We start from the raw sequence: 15,172 nt of genomic DNA on the forward strand, positions 1-15,172 counted from the left end.
ACTGCTTTTGGACTAAGATGTAAAATCTTTAGGAAGTAGAGCATCAAAATCCACGTCGCCAAAATCCTTTAGTTAGCTCGCGAGGCTTCGAGGGACAGGACGAAGTCCCAAAGAGAGCTGGTGGGCTGAGACCTATGTTTCTTCTGGCATTTTGCAGTACAATATAAGAGGGTTATAGCTGGGAAGAACGTTGCTAGAGGGAACTTGGCCAAGTCTGGTCCCCCTAACAGTCTTGTGCGGCACATGGGGCTAGGGCTGGAATCCTTACCCAGACTCTAACAGCCAAGACGCTATATAGGTGGATGTATCCAAATCGAGCCAAATATGGCTAGTTTCGATTTGACTTGCTCAAATCGTCAGACTGGCCAATTTGGCTTGTTTGTAAGGAACTGGAGTTGACTTGTTTAGCTAACATTTGACTTGTTGGGAGCGCTGATATAATCCGCCTTGATGTGACCCTTTTTACTACGCGACTGGGTCTATAGACTACTTTAACAACTCCTCGCCTATGAATAGTATCTCACGGTTATCTAAATGCTAAAATTTCCGTGAACGACATGTGTCAGACCGCCTTACGACCATTTCTGTAACACCCAGCAAGGAAGGTACTCACTCGCTCCATGCGAGCTTCTACAACTCGTTTGAGCTGCTGCTTCCTTCGATGACCATACACCCGCTCACGGCTGCACAGATACATAGCCATAGATGCATAAACACACACGCTTGGTTTCACATCATTCCTTTTATCAACTTACTGTCGTGAACAGCTGGCCTAGCATGCCCCTCCCCTATATATTACTGCTTGTCGTTAATATTTTTAGCCTTCCTTAGCTTCAGTAGCCCCTTCTGACCCTCCGTCGCTAACTACTCCCTGCCCTTTCTCTCGGCGCCGATGTCAACATTAGTCGCGCACAAACACGGCTTCACCATTTCCACACTCGAGTTGCTCAACTCAGAACTCGGTTTGGAATTCCACGCTAGGATCAAAAGCTCGGCTACGTCGCCCTAGGTGATAATAGTCGGGGCGCCCTCTCTGCCGTGGCAGCGCGAGAGCACCGCGACGTAGATCAAATACGCCCTGACAACGCCGAAGTAGAGAACCACGACAACGATGGCAAACTCTCTGGTTGTGCCCGCCTTGCCGAAGCGTTGCCATATCTTTCCCCGACAAAGTCGGAATTTGTCGGCAACGGGAGCCCGTCGAGAAGCCGCTGCGGCGTCCTGACATCCTCCTCCAGCCGCTGCACTCCTACCTTGTCCCAGCGGAGTCCGGTCCCGTTGGGCCATTCAAGGTGATGTGTTGGCCATAAATTTGGCTTCTTCCCAGGTTTTCAAGCATCACAACCGTGTCGTTGCGAGAAACCAGTGCATAACTGGTGCCCACGGACCCCACACGCCAGGCTTTTAGCCACGACAGCGTCAAAGGTTTTCTGCAGGAATTGTTGCGACCAGTATAGGCTCGAGTATTTGTTCGAATCGTAACCGGGTTTGAAAACGTCGATGGTTACGTTTCCATGCCGGTATTTTGGCATGGCCGCTTCGAACAGCGTGAGGATCAACTCGGCTCTTGTCGTCATCTCCATGTCGTTGGTCGGTCCGACGTACGCAATGGGGAACAGATACTCGACCTAATTAGTATTGAGCATTTTGATCGCGGTCCCCATGCTGATGGATCCGACGTCGGGACTGTCGGATGCATCCTAAAACTCCGTGAGGTTGCCTTGCACGTAGTCGCTTTTGCCCGGCGATATGGTGAGGACGGACGGCATCCGGTGAGCTATGATGGTGCAAGCAAAGATAGATAGATGCATTTGGGTTCCGTTGATGTAACGAACCGTACCTCCCACTAACAGGAGGTAGTTCTCGCTAGCATTGGCCCCGATGAATGCCTACGTGAGTTTTGGGTGCGAGGGACTACCCGCATCAACCTAGAGACAGTACGGTTAGTTGCCCGAGGTGTATAAGTCGATATACAATGTTATTCATTAAGGATCCCTCCCACAATTGTGGATTCATACAGGCCAGTTACGATGATTTCCCGTGGTCCATCAAGCATCCTTTCACAATTTGAATCCCCAAGACAAGCAAGAAATCGATTGTCCAGGGGAACTATGTTGTTATTGTTGATAGCATCCGCTCGATCATAGACCCGGCAACTGCTCCGCATAAAGGGCTGGTAGATGCGTGACTCGTTCGACGTGGTTAATCAAAACTGACGGTCACTCGCGATATCGTCGAACTCGTTACCTCTGATGTGATTGACCAGGCGGCCAACGGTCACCATCGTCGATATAGATATCGTGGTGGAACATCAAGCACCCATCAAACCTGAACTACCGAGCAACATGTGGCGCCTAACCGAACCCGTGGGATCGCTAAGTATCGGCTCGCTGAAGTATAGCTCCCAGCTTTCCATCCTCCAATCCAATTCTATAATTCAGAGAAGCCGGTGCTGGGACGCTAGTATGCAAACCAGCCTCCAAGATCGCTGCGGCCGTCGAGTTCTCCCTTCTCGGCGAGCAAAGACGCATTGACAACGTGTGACCACGTCGCTTCCGGGAGATTATCATGGTATACGCGGTTTTAGGTCGAGGTAAACGGGTTGCGGAGTGGAAATCAGCCCAGCTCAGGGATGATCAGGATAGCTGATGCTGGACCCACAAGCGTCGCGATGATGGTGTTGATACAGACGACAAGGGCCAAAGCCAGAATCTCCTGTTGACTGCCCATTAAAATTGCGAGCTGAAGGGGTAGGGGACATCTCCGATCCGGTAGACCTCGATCACCAAGGCAAGGAGAAGGCAGCCCTCAATAAGCCAGCGCAAGAATATTTTTAGGGTGATGGTAGCAACCGAGGCGATAACAAGCAGATCATGCAGTTTCGCGGCGAGCTAGAGGAGTCTCTTGATATAGTAGGATGCAAGGAAGGAAGCAATCCGCATATCGAGGTTGTCATCAAACCAAAACCATCGATTCAGGCTGATATGACCAGAAAGGCGGAAATGGATATGGGTAAAACATGGACTAGTGATGTCCGGAGTGTAGCGCTGATCCTCAAGGCAACGGCCCCACCGCCAACCTATTCGCGGCTGTCTCTCGTCCTAGTCTCGTCATTCACTGTATGTTGGGGGACGGGGGCGTAGCTTTGTCGTGATACTGCCTTGACTCGGGGCTCAGTGGAGATGGAAAAGAGGAGATGAAAAGCAGGAAAAGGGGCTTTTCATAAAATTCACTAGTGGAACATCTACCGGTGAAGGGGAGGAAAAGAGAAGACTGAAAGGGAGGGACTTCCCAGCAGTGGAGGGAGGGGAGGTGGAAAGGAGGAGACCAAAAAGGGGTTTCCACTTGTGGATCGTCCACTAGTGGAAGGTTCACTAGGGTGAGTAGAAAAGAGGAAGGGGGAAGCAGGAAAAGGGGCTTCCATTAGTCGGCTTCCCGGTCGTGTTACTGACTGAGTGTACGAATGAGCGGCTTGCTGGCGGATATCGCCGTGCGGACCGTGCTGCGGACGGCATACCCGGCCCGGAGGAAGGTGGCAGCCGTGCAGGCGGCAATGTAGCCATTGACACCCGTGACGAGAACAAGTCGCCGGCTTGACATTGTCACTTTCTTCTTGTAGACACGGGAAGATGTTTAGGAGTAACTGGTTCTATTTTTCTCAAAAATATTCTAGTAAGAGACTATGTTTTGGCGGGCTGCGAATCTGTAGCGAACCGGGCTCTAAGTGTGACCTGATTCGCCAACAGGCCCAGGACTATTTCTCAGCGCAGCATGGAACCAAAACATGGAACAAACAACCGACACAGGGAACGAATGTGCCGAGACGGAAACACACGCGTTAGGCAGGCCAGCCCATCCCAGTAGATAATGGGATTATGGGAATTCCATAAAGCTGGGCCTTCTCCCTTTCAACCCCCTCTCTCGTCTCCTCGAGTTTGCACCTCCTTGAGAATGCTCGCGTGTAGTGGTATTGCTCGGTTGCTGGCTTTAGTGGCAACCTCGTGGTCTAACGCTGCCATCTCATCGAAGTAGTTGTTCCTTCCCTGCCTATCAGTGGTCTCTAGCCGTAGCTAGCTAGTTTTGAAGTAGCAATGGCACCTCTCCATCATCATTACGCCAGTGGCGAAAACTACGTTGTATAAAGCAGTTGCACCTCCCAGACCCTTCAATAAAACAAAGATATCAGAAATATAATACCTAGACTGATACACGTATTGCCCAGTAGTCAGGAGAAATTTAGAGAAGGTTATTCCTAGCCGCCACATCCCAGAGCCGCACTGTACTATCGCCTGAAGCTGACGCAAGTGTCTGGCCATCTGGCGAGAAGGCTACTGCACCAACCCATCTGCGATGCCCCTCGAACGTCTGCCGGTAGGTACTAGTAGCTACATCCCAGAGCCGCACTGTACTATCGGCTGAAGCCGACGCAAGTGTCTGGCCATCTGGCGAGAAGGCTACTGCGTTAACCCGATCGCTATGCCCCTCGAACGTCTGCCGGTAGGTACTAGTAGCTACATCCCAGAGCCGCACTGTACAATCGACTGAAGCCGATGCAAGTGTCTGGCCATCTGGCGAGAAGGCTACTGCCATAACCCAACGGCGATGCCCCTCGAGCGTCTGCCGGCAGGTACCAGTAGCTACATCCCAAAGCCGCACCGTACCATCTTCTGAAGCCGACGCAAGTGTCTGGCCATCTGGCGAGAAGGCTACTGCCATAACCCAACTGCTATGCCCCTCGAGCGTCTGCCGGCAGGTACTAGTAGCTACATCCCAGAGCCGCACTGTACGATCTTCTGAAGCCGACGCAAGTGTCTGGCCATCTGGCGAGAAGGCTACTGCGTTAACCTGATCGCTATGCCCCTCGAACGTCTGCCGGTAGGTACTAGTAGCTACATCCCAGAGCCGTACTCTACGATCTTTTGAAGCCGATGCAAGTGTCTGGCCATCTGGCGAGAAGGCTACTGCCTTAACCCAACTGCGATGCCCCTCGAGCGTCTGCCGGCAGGTACCAGTAGCTACATCCCAGAGCCGTACTGTACGATCGTCTGAAGCCGACGCAAGTGTCTGGCCATCTGGCGAGAAGGCTACTGCACCAACCCATCTGCGATGCCCCTCGAACGTCTGCCCGTAGACTCTCCGGTGGAAGATGTCAACGCAATGCTTCATCAGTGGTATGTGATCGAATTCATCCCAGAGGTTGAAGAAGTCCTCTGGAGACACCAAGTTGCAGTTTCGCCCGCGTGACAAGGCAGTTACATAATCTTCTATGCAATCCGCAAGGTCGGGATCAGAACTCAAAGAAGCGACCAACACCCGAGCTGCAGCTTTGTGCTTGAGGATAGCAGCAGCTGCAAGGGGTAGATAGTAACGACCACCAGGGACGTTCAAGTGGGATGAGAGTCTAGGGTGGATTTGCAGAAGGCTATCCAAGCCATGTTCTGCAAGAATGTATAGAATGTCAACCGTGTCGCTGTAATGTCGTGCTTTGAATTTCTCGAAGGCATTGTAAAGTTTGACCCAATCTTGCTGGCGCCCGGAGAATTGGAGCAGAAACTCGTGCTGAGAAACTCCGTATTGTTGTGCCAGATTGGCGTGAAGGAGGATATTGTCTGTCGCGTACCGGAGAAACGGCCACATTTGCATGAGATCCTCAGCCGATCTTGTACTGGTTTGGGGTTCTCCGCCCTGATAAGCTTCAATCTCGCCCAAGCACCGTGATTTGAGTGCGTCGTGACCAAGTGCGCTGAACTCATCGTGATTGAATGATGGCCAGAGTCGCTGTTGCCCCTTCTCTGAAAACAAGAAATCACGTACAGACTCGTGTATGAACTGCACCGTCGGATCCTTATCCTTTTTTCGTGTCTTGGTCACTTCTGCCAGACCTTTGGAAGAACTTAGTGCAAAGCGGCTCATGTCATCGCGGTCAACCTCCTGTGCTGCCCAGGAATCATGGAGGTTGCTGTCCCCTGCACGGCGGACTGCAAAGAAATATTCCGTCAGGGTCACAGGACGGATGGCAAACAGGATCAACTGGATACTGAACCGTAGCTCGTCCATATCTTCATCATCTCGTGCCAGAATCATGTCGAATAGGTTGTCTAGTCCCATAGGTATTGTGTTGAGGGACTTCTGGAGCTGGTCGACTCGACCCCGGGCGGTTGTTTTGTTGAGTATAGGAATAACCAACGCTACCCAGAGGAAGATCCCTGCAGACTTTTTGAGAACTTCATTTCTAAAATCCTCGGCTCGCTTCGACTTAGGCAGTTTCAGCTTGCTGCTGATATACCGGGCGATATCCTCGCTGTGCTCATCTTGGTTCTCTAGTATTACTTCGAAGCCACATTTGAGTTCGATTGATGGATAATGCCGACTCGAGAAGCATATACGAAGGCGTATGCTATTTTCGGCCGCTCGCTCACCCAAGTCTTCGAAGAAGGATACCATGTCGGCAACGTCGTGATCGCGGCACTCGTCAAGAGCGTCAATGAAGACTGACAAGTCCCGATCACCCAAACAGTCGATAGCCTTTTCGATAGTCTCTTTGAGAACCTCAGACTGCCAGCCAGCTCTCTTGATGACACGCCGGGCGTTGGAATCAAACTCGTCAAGAACTCGCTGGAGGTCCGGGGCTTTTTGAAAAAGTTGCCAAAGCAGGGACCGATAGAGACCGAGGGTGGATTTTTCCAGCTGTTCACCAGGCGCATAGAAGAAAAACGAGGCGAAAAGACGATTGGGATCTTTGGAACTAGAAAGTCTGGTCTTTGACTCGAGGAACTTCATCAGGATCGACTTGCCAGAGCCGGGTTTCCCCTTGATCCATAAGAAGCCATGATGACGCTCAAGGTTCTGTAGATCCAGCCACTGGCGGTATTCCTCCTTCTCAAGGAACCATAAGCACGTCCTGTTGTGGGCAACCTTCAATGAGAGCAACCGAGCGTCAATTTCATCAAAGTGCAAAAGGTCTATGAGCAGCTGGCGTTGGGCAAGGACCTCGGCAGTGACTAGCGGGTCAATATCGAGGGGTTCTGCAAGCAACGGCCCGTTTTTCTGGGACACGTTATCTTGTGGGGGAGGCTCGGATGGAGCTTGGAGACGATCGTAGATGGAGCGTAGTGCAAATGCGACTTTCTGATATTCCGGGTCGTGGTCGCCGGAGAACCGGACCATGTCCTTATGATCCTTTCCGATATGACGCTTTGTTTCAAGCTCAGGGTCGCCAATGCAGGAGGATTCGTCCTCGACAACCTAGGAAAATGGGGTCAGCAGAAATTCAATTTTCTTGTGTTTTCTCGGAGCATGAGCACACGCCTCACCCGTCTGCCGAAGAGTCCACGTAAAGGGTACTCTTCCTGAAAGGAAAAGATAGTCCAACGACGGCGCTTTGATAAAGCCACAAAGCTGTCTTGAATGGACCTTAAATAATCCCCTCCCTGCAATAGGGTTTGTACGACGTCATGATTATGTTGCAATGCGACTCCCACTAAGGCCTTGAGCACCTCGTGCGCAATATTGAACGGGTTGGCTCCTCGATGTGGCGTGCCGAAGAATAACACGCCAATTGTCGACTGAGCAACGTTGTGTAGATGACTCTGGTGTTTATCATGGCCGTGCTCGCTGGCTTTGATCAGGGCAACCTTGGATACCAGTCCACCTAGACTATGGGCGACGAAGATGAGGGGTCGCAAAGGAGCATCCCGACGGTTGTCAGCCAAGGTACAGAGCAAGTCCCAGCCATGATCACCAACGGACTTCTTGCTCACAGGACTACTACTGAGCCTGCTGCGGATATTGGTATCGTAGCCGTATGTGAGAACTCGAGAGTGGGGAAGTGTGGTCCGAACGAGGTCGCGGGGCCAATAAACACCGTGTGCTTGTTCTGATTCCGGGAAGTTGTCGGTACCATGTTTATCCAATTCTGTGGGCCTTTGCAGATGTGAGGAGAAGAAGCGTGGAATTTTGGAGGGCGAAGGTTGGACGTTGCTGGAGCTAGGTGCCGGGCGCTTCCTAAACGGAAGGCTTCGTTCGGTAGGATGGTCGGACGTCCAAGTGCGTTCAGGATGGCCGGTGAAGCCGTGGACAAAAATGATGCTGCAGCGGGGATGATTAGCGATGCTAAATCCGTGGCAAGTCCAAAGGTTAGAGGCATGGATGGTGGTGGTGCGGGGAACAGGGCGGACGAGGTGGATGGGTGGGGAAGGTGGATGGGACAGACTCGATCGTGGGGTTCTCAGCTTCGAACAAGACAGTAATTCCATGTTCGTTCACTGTGGGAAATGGAGATTGAGCCATTTTGACGGCTTTGGATCCATCAATCCTCTTCTCGGCGACACTTAGGAAGGAGTTGGCGGTTGCAAGGTGTCTGGTGCAAGATACAAGGAGACGACGAGGCTCTGGCGCTGCCCGATTTGGGGCTGAGCTCGAACGAACCCGATCGGTTCCGGGTTGCCTGCCAACTGGCATTGACGGTTAATTCCACTTGGTCGATTGGCCATGGATGGTGGGATTTCCTGCCATTCACATCCTCCCTCTTTAATCGGGAGACCAATGTACCATCCTGCTGACTCCTAACCCGTGCAGCCGCAGATGCCACCAGATCCTAAATATCCTTAGGCGCAAGTGTAACCGTTGGTAGCTTCCGTTCACAAAGAGACAGGTCGTCTCCAGTCTCTACCTCAGTGGCATTATGCTTCTTAATTGAGTCTTCGGAGGAGTCGTTGATGCAAACAAACAGCAGAGCCCATCATAGTGGTATGACCTATGTTTGCCGTTTCTCGAATCGATCGAGCTGCACTTTCATTTGTGTTCCGAACGCTCGGGAATTAATCAAGCGAGCTTTACGTATCACGCTTTCGACCCGACCTCCTTGTGGTATTAACCCAAGGCAAGGCCGCGTCATCATACAGAGGGGCAGTTCCAATACTAGTGACTTCGCTTGAGTTGCTGTTATTTATACAGGGAGCCGAGCTGAGGTGTTTCTGCCTCCACAGCTACAGCAGCAGCCGTGAAGAAGGCCTCGGTAATAGTCCGAGCCAGTGGTCCCCACACTTCTTCGATCTCAGATATATGACCAGCTGATGCGTGTCAACATCTAACGGTGGGTCTCATGGACAGAAGCGGTCGGATTGTATGGGAAGCATTCCATCGTCTTCAATCTACCGCGGCTTTAGAAACTACGGCTCCTAAGCGCGCGACACTCTCGACTTTCTTGGTCACAAATTTCCTACATTTTTAGGTTGGGAAATACTCTTGCTTCTGCCCTATGGGAGGTGAAACGCACATTCTGGGCGACTGGCACGAAGCAAAAGGGCCTGGAGCCAAAGGTCTCGGGACTGCAGCTTTCAACCATTGAGTATGCGTGTGGCGAATTGAATAATGGATATAGAAAAAAAAGCTTTTCCAACGCAATACTCTGCGTTGACATGGCATTGTGAAACTCAACCAGTGGCATAGGATATATGGACTGAAGCCACAGGCACGGCCCAAGTGCTGCATGGAATTCGAGAGCTGGCGGTCACATTCTTGTCACATCGTCGTCTCCCGCATGTGTGGCCACATGGGCATTCTGGCGGTACTGCAGCAGCCAGTCAAGGGGATTTCCGGCTTGCCAGCTGCGCTGTCTCAACGGGTAAAATCACTTCGTGGATCTCCTCCAGGTGCTGATAACTTGAGAGAATCTCCCTTGCCGGTTAAGTCCTGTTGAGTTTCGGCTCTCACCTAGAATTAGATAGGCACTCTGATGTCTATGGACTGTCAATAAAATGTGTTAACGACAAAATGTGCAACTTTGTCAAAGACGCTGACACAGACAGGGTGCTCTGAAAGCGTTCTGAAAGGGGCAAGACCTCGTTTCCTAGATTAAGAGCCGTTTCTATGCGGAATTCTACCCAGCGAACCCGTGAACTCACTTCAGCCCAGTGCGACAGAATAAAGCTATGGCTAACCGAAGGCGGTCCATGGAACTGGAAGCGACCAAAGACGGATCAGCGTGAGCTCTCTCGGTTAATTATTGATTTGCTCTCCGGGAACAAGGTAGGACGCCCTCAAACCTTTACTCATCCACAGCGCGTGGAAGACCCCCGGGATTATGGCATGCAAAAGAGTCTTACGACAAGGCCATCAGATAAGTGATTGAAGCCCCGAGCCTGAGCTGGCTGCTATACCAGGTGGCAGCAGCTAGACCCGAAGCACCGTGCTGCTTGTCTTACTTAGATCCGTCACCATGTCAGGATGCCACGTCCGAACCGTTGGCTTATGTGCGTTAGGCAAGGTAGATGAGCGCCCTCCTGAACTCAAAAAAGCTAGATGTGTTTTAAAAAGTGCCCAACCGTCCATAAACACCATTGCCATAATGTCCTTAGAAACGAAGGGTGACCCCTAGATCAACATTTGCCCTTGCGGTAATACCACCCATCTGCGCCAATGGTCCCATAATAATTATCCATGCCGGTGTCGCGACTGCTGCAGCGTGCTCGTCATTATCCCCGCTTACTTGGGATCGCTAAACGGCTCATACGCCGTATTCAGATCCTTCGTCGGCTTATTCCCACCAAGAGCAATCAACGGAATCGACGGGTCCGAGGTCGTCTTCGGCTTTGCCACACCGTCCGTGTGGTATTCATCCGGCGCGGCCCAGTCCTCATCCAGTCTCCTCAGCTTGCCCACGCTGTCAGGCGACCCAGGCACCCGCGGCTCTGGATCGGGCATGCCCTCGCCGTCTCTGTGCGCGTTCAGCGCCTGCTGCTCCTCGATCTGGACGTACTTGTGCTTGTTGCGGCCCCACGCCCCGGAACCGACCCCGGCGCCATGATACGCACTGTCTCCGCCGCCCACTAAGCCCCCCTCGCCACCGACCTTGCGGGCCATGAAGGAGCGCTTATGGTGGCCGCGAGACAGCCAGCGATGGTTGAGGATGTGGAGGACGGTGGCCAGCAGCGTGAGGCCGCAGGCCACGAAGCCGATGATGATTGGGTTGTTGCCCAGGCTGCTACTCAGGCCGTCGCGTTCGAACTCACCGTTCCATGCGTCGACGAACCTGCGGAGTATCACCGTGGAAGCCACGGACGATGCGAAGAGGACGATTGTTGCGATGCCGCAGGTGACTGCGGCCAAGATGGGTGCGAACCATGCCTCGATCGGGGCGAAGAACGAGGTCAACGCCGAGAAGACGTGTGCTCCGGCGAGGAAGCGACTGGCTTTTTGATACGCCTCTAGGGCGTCTCTTAGTTCTTCGGACCTAATGCCTCCGAGCGGCGAGATACCGATGTTGAGATCGCGGTCCGGGAGAAACTCGAAGCCGTACCGCGGCTTGGAGCACTCGACGCGACCATCGGGGAAGTGGGAACATTGAGTAAGGAGGTGGACGCCGGACCAGTCAGGGAGCCCAAGAGAGGCGGCCGTGACGTTTGAACCGACAAAATCGGCCCCTGAGATCCTGGAGAGGGCGTCTAAGAAGTCGGAACCGGCGAGTCTTGCTGAAGATGAAAGGCCAGCGGTGTCTATCTGCGAAGGGTGTCAACATCAAAACGTTCAGGAGCTGAGCACTCGACGGATGTTACTCACCCTTAGCCAATAAAGCCATGTTAGCCTCCCATCAAATCCCGCGAAGATGACAAGCAGCATCAGCACAAAGGTAATGCCATTAAAGATCCCCGGGAGGATGGAAAAAGCAAGTCCCCGCGCCATCTTTGCGATGAGACGGCAGGACTGACAGAATAGAAAGCGCTGGCCAAAAAAAGGGAAAACGGCAGTAAGACACGACGATGGCGAGCCCCGAAGTTCGGGGTTCGTCGTCCTTTTGTTCAAAGGAAATTTTCCTAGCCCCTCGGACTAAATACAGAACCTACCAAGACGACGGTCCTTGGCGTGGGTTGCCAGGATATTTGAAGCAGGCAGCCAACAGACTAGCGCGCTAACTAACTACAGTACGCTAATGGACGCAGGGTCTCGGCACACTGAGACAGGCGCTGTGGAACGATGGGCCGAAGGATTGTCTGCGGGAGGGTTACCCTGGCCACACGCCCGGAAGCCCTACCGTCCGGCGACAAATATAACCGAGAGGCACGGCAGACGGTTTGCGTGCCATCCGCTAGGCGTCCGAATTATGGGCCCAGCCTAAGGACAGGGGTGGCTCTTTAGACGGCGCGTAGCGCTTATTTGCAGCACTGCCCAGCAGCCATGTGGGCAGCAAGAGCCACATGGCTGCATAAAGGTGGGTAAATACGTCCTGAAAAGCTTTTTTTTCTTTTTCTTTTTCTTTTTTTTTAAAAAAAAGAAAGAAAGAAAGAAAGAAAGAAAGAAAGAAAAGAAACGAACAGATTGGTGAAAAGAAGAAGGGGCGTGGCGGTGCTGGAATATTAGACCCTACAGTGGCGCACATTACCCTTTCCGCATCCGGTCTGGTAGCTGTCTTTGTTGTCGCTTCCGTTGAATGTCTGGCGTTTGGGCGCTTCGACCCGAATCCACGGCATAAGAACTTCCCCGGATGTTCTGTCACCGAGCGAGGCGCAATTTAGACTCTTGATAATTGATCGAATGGTCCCTCTCAGCCACCACGTTCCCGCCGGCTGGTTATGGCATCCGTTGTGGAGGCCGGGAGGTGGGCGCTGCTGAGGTGAGCGGAGATTGGACCGACTGAAAATAGCAGAAGTCCCTGCCAGTGACTGCAGCATCGCATTTGCAAGGTCCGAGGGCCCAGGTGCCCTGCTCGAGCGTCAGACTGGCGGCCGACAGCCCAGCAAATTGGGGATTTTTGGGACGAGGGAACAGCCGCCCACAATCTTTTCGCAATCCTTCAGCCCCTGATGTTAAAGATCGAGGGGACCCCACCTCAAATGTCCGCCCCCAGAACATCGCTATCCGTCGACACGCTGGCCCCTAGCACGCCTTACGTTCGATCAAGATGCAAGTCTCCGCAAGGTTGCTTCTCTCCGTCGGCCTTGTGGCGTCTATCGCTCAAGCAGTGCATCATCAAGTCACGGTCGGCAAGGGAGGCGAGCTGAAGTTTGTGCCCGCAACCATACATGCCAAAGAGGGTGACACAGTAACATACACCTTCTTTGCACGAGTGAGTTGCCGTTTACTTTCCACGGTTTTAGAATCACAAAGTTAACATGGCGTCAGAATCACTCTGTGGCCCAATCAAGCTTCTCAGAGCCTTGCCAACCCCTGGCGGGGGGCATCTTCTCCGGCTTCGTTCCGAATCAGTCCCCTGATGTTGCCTCGTGGACAACATTCACCGTTACTGTCCGCGACACGAACCCCATCTGGATCTACTGCAGTCAGCCAAATGGCAACCACTGCCAAAAAGGCATGCTTCATGCCATCAACCCGTAAGTCAATGTCCTTTCGGTAGCCCGCACTGAACCGCCACTGAGAGTTGAATCTAGTCCTGCCGAAGGAAATACGTTTGAGAAGTTTGCCGAACTCGCCACGAATGCCCCGACGAGCACATCACCAGCCAATGGGCTCCCGGCTGGCGGCCTACGGCAGACACACGTCGAAGTCGGCAAGGACGGAAAGCTGACTTTTGAACCCAGCAACATCATCGAGCCCAAGAACACCTTAGTGAAATTCAACTTCCATCCCAGGAATCACTCTGTGGTGAAGTCCACCTTTGATCGACCTTGCATGCCCTCTATGGGAGGCTTCAGCAGCGGCTTCATTCCCACTACGGTCTCCCCGTCCGGCGTAGAGTTTGAGATCATCATCCCGGACGACGAGCCTATCTGGTTCTACTGTGCTCAGGGCAGGCATTGCCAAACCGGCATGGTTGGCAGCATCAACGCGTAAGTTAGCCGGCGTTAACTGATCGCCCGGACTTTGAAGCCTATTTAACACCACCTAGACCCGCCACAGGCAACACCGTGGAGGCGTTCATCGCCAAAGCCAAACAAGTCGAGCAGCCGAGCGCCATCGAACCTATCGCTCCTGTTGGCGGCAGCCTCTTCGTCAACGGTCAAAGGATTCACAGTTTCAACGGCGCCGTCCTCCCGGACTCCCTCCAGCCCTCAGTCGCCCCCTCATCCACCGACGCGTCCTCCCCAACCCAGTCCACTCCCCCAGCCTCGTCTCAAACGCTCCCACCACCGGGTGCCGACGTCCCCGCCTACTACCACGACAAAGCGGGCGGTGGCAAGCCAACCCACTGGGGGTGGGCCAGCAACATGTCGGCGGACGCGACGGCGTACCTGCACCTGCACCAGCTCATCGAGGACGTGATCCTGCACCTGCTGTGGGAGGTGTACGCCAAGCTGGAGTCACCCGGCGGCGCGTGGGCGGGCGTGTACCCCAAGGCCATCGTCGACACCATCGGCGCGTGGGCGGGGCAGTCGGTGGTCCACCGCGCGACGACGGCCGAATGCCTGGCGCACTACCAGCGCCCGCTGCTCGCGCCCTGCAGCTACCGGGTGTCGGTCGACGACGACAAAGCCTTCCTTGCCGCCTACTCCAAGCTGAACCTGGCCCAGATCGGCGCGCTGATCGACATCTCGGCCAAGATCGCCCAGCACGACCCCTTCATCATCCCCGTGCTCATGACCCAGGTCGGCGCCAAGTCGAGGGCCGCGGCCGTGGTCAATATGATGCAGAACCACATGGCGGCCGCCGCGCCCCGGGAGGTGGCCATCCCCGCGCAGTTGGCGTGGAGCTTCGTGAGGCGCGGGTTTGTCGAGAGCTGTCCGGACGAGGTGGCGGGCATGCCGAACGAGCCGTGGCCCGCGCTGGAGGTGGTGGCGCGGCAGGAGGAGGGTGGGAGGATGGTGAGTGTGGATGTGAGGTATGAGGGGAGTGGGAGCGGGGAGCACTTTGTTGCGTGGCTGGGCCCGTATGGGCAGCTTGAGTTTACCCCGGTCAGATCGGAGGGGGATAGGAGGACCGCAGCGGTTCCTGCAGACTGGTACGGGGATGTTTGGATTGCGGTGGTGAATAGGAGTGGGATTAGATTGGAGGAGCTAAAGGATCACATGGTCGCCGGGCCAGAGATGGTTTGGGTTCGCCAGCCGTGAGGGCTTATTCAGACGCATTTGGTAATGTCTAGAGCGCGGCGTCGACGGGTTGCATTGTAAGGGGAGTCTTTTCAGCATTGCCTAGTAAGCTAGTTTTCGTCCACTGTTACATATATACCATAAGAGCGACGTACTGCTCTTCAAGACACCAGCCACTTGAAAATATTGCC

General features: G+C 53.7%; 3 protein-coding genes across 3 annotated transcripts; 1 reads left to right on the forward strand and 2 right to left on the reverse strand.

The window, feature by feature from the left end:
- Positions 1-5,650: 5,650 nt before the first annotated feature.
- On the reverse strand, positions 5,651-8,289 carry MFIFM68171_09602 (uncharacterized protein; the record flags this gene model as incomplete). Its single annotated transcript, XM_071065021.1, has 4 exons — positions 5,651-5,665; positions 5,815-7,245; positions 7,314-8,088; positions 8,213-8,289. The coding sequence occupies 4 exons, from the start codon at positions 8,287-8,289 to the stop codon at positions 5,651-5,653; spliced, it is 2,298 nt and encodes a 765-aa protein (XP_070921122.1).
- Positions 8,290-10,485: 2,196 nt separating this feature from the next.
- MFIFM68171_09603 (uncharacterized protein) lies at positions 10,486-11,682 on the reverse strand (the record flags this gene model as incomplete). Its single annotated transcript, XM_071065022.1, has 2 exons — positions 10,486-11,499; positions 11,560-11,682. The coding sequence occupies 2 exons, from the start codon at positions 11,680-11,682 to the stop codon at positions 10,486-10,488; spliced, it is 1,137 nt and encodes a 378-aa protein (XP_070921123.1).
- A 1,216-nt stretch (positions 11,683-12,898) lies between these two features.
- MFIFM68171_09604 (uncharacterized protein) lies at positions 12,899-15,002 on the forward strand (the record flags this gene model as incomplete). The annotated part of the gene is made up of 4 exons (XM_071065023.1): positions 12,899-13,063; positions 13,120-13,328; positions 13,386-13,784; positions 13,844-15,002. 4 exons carry the CDS (start codon positions 12,899-12,901, stop codon positions 15,000-15,002), a joined length of 1,932 nt encoding a protein of 643 aa, XP_070921124.1.
- Positions 15,003-15,172: the final 170 nt, after the last annotated feature.

Source organism: Madurella fahalii, assembly GCF_045866475.1.
Source record: "Madurella fahalii IFM 68171 DNA, scaffold_5, whole genome shotgun sequence".
NCBI lineage: Eukaryota > Fungi > Ascomycota > Sordariomycetes > Sordariales > Madurella > Madurella fahalii.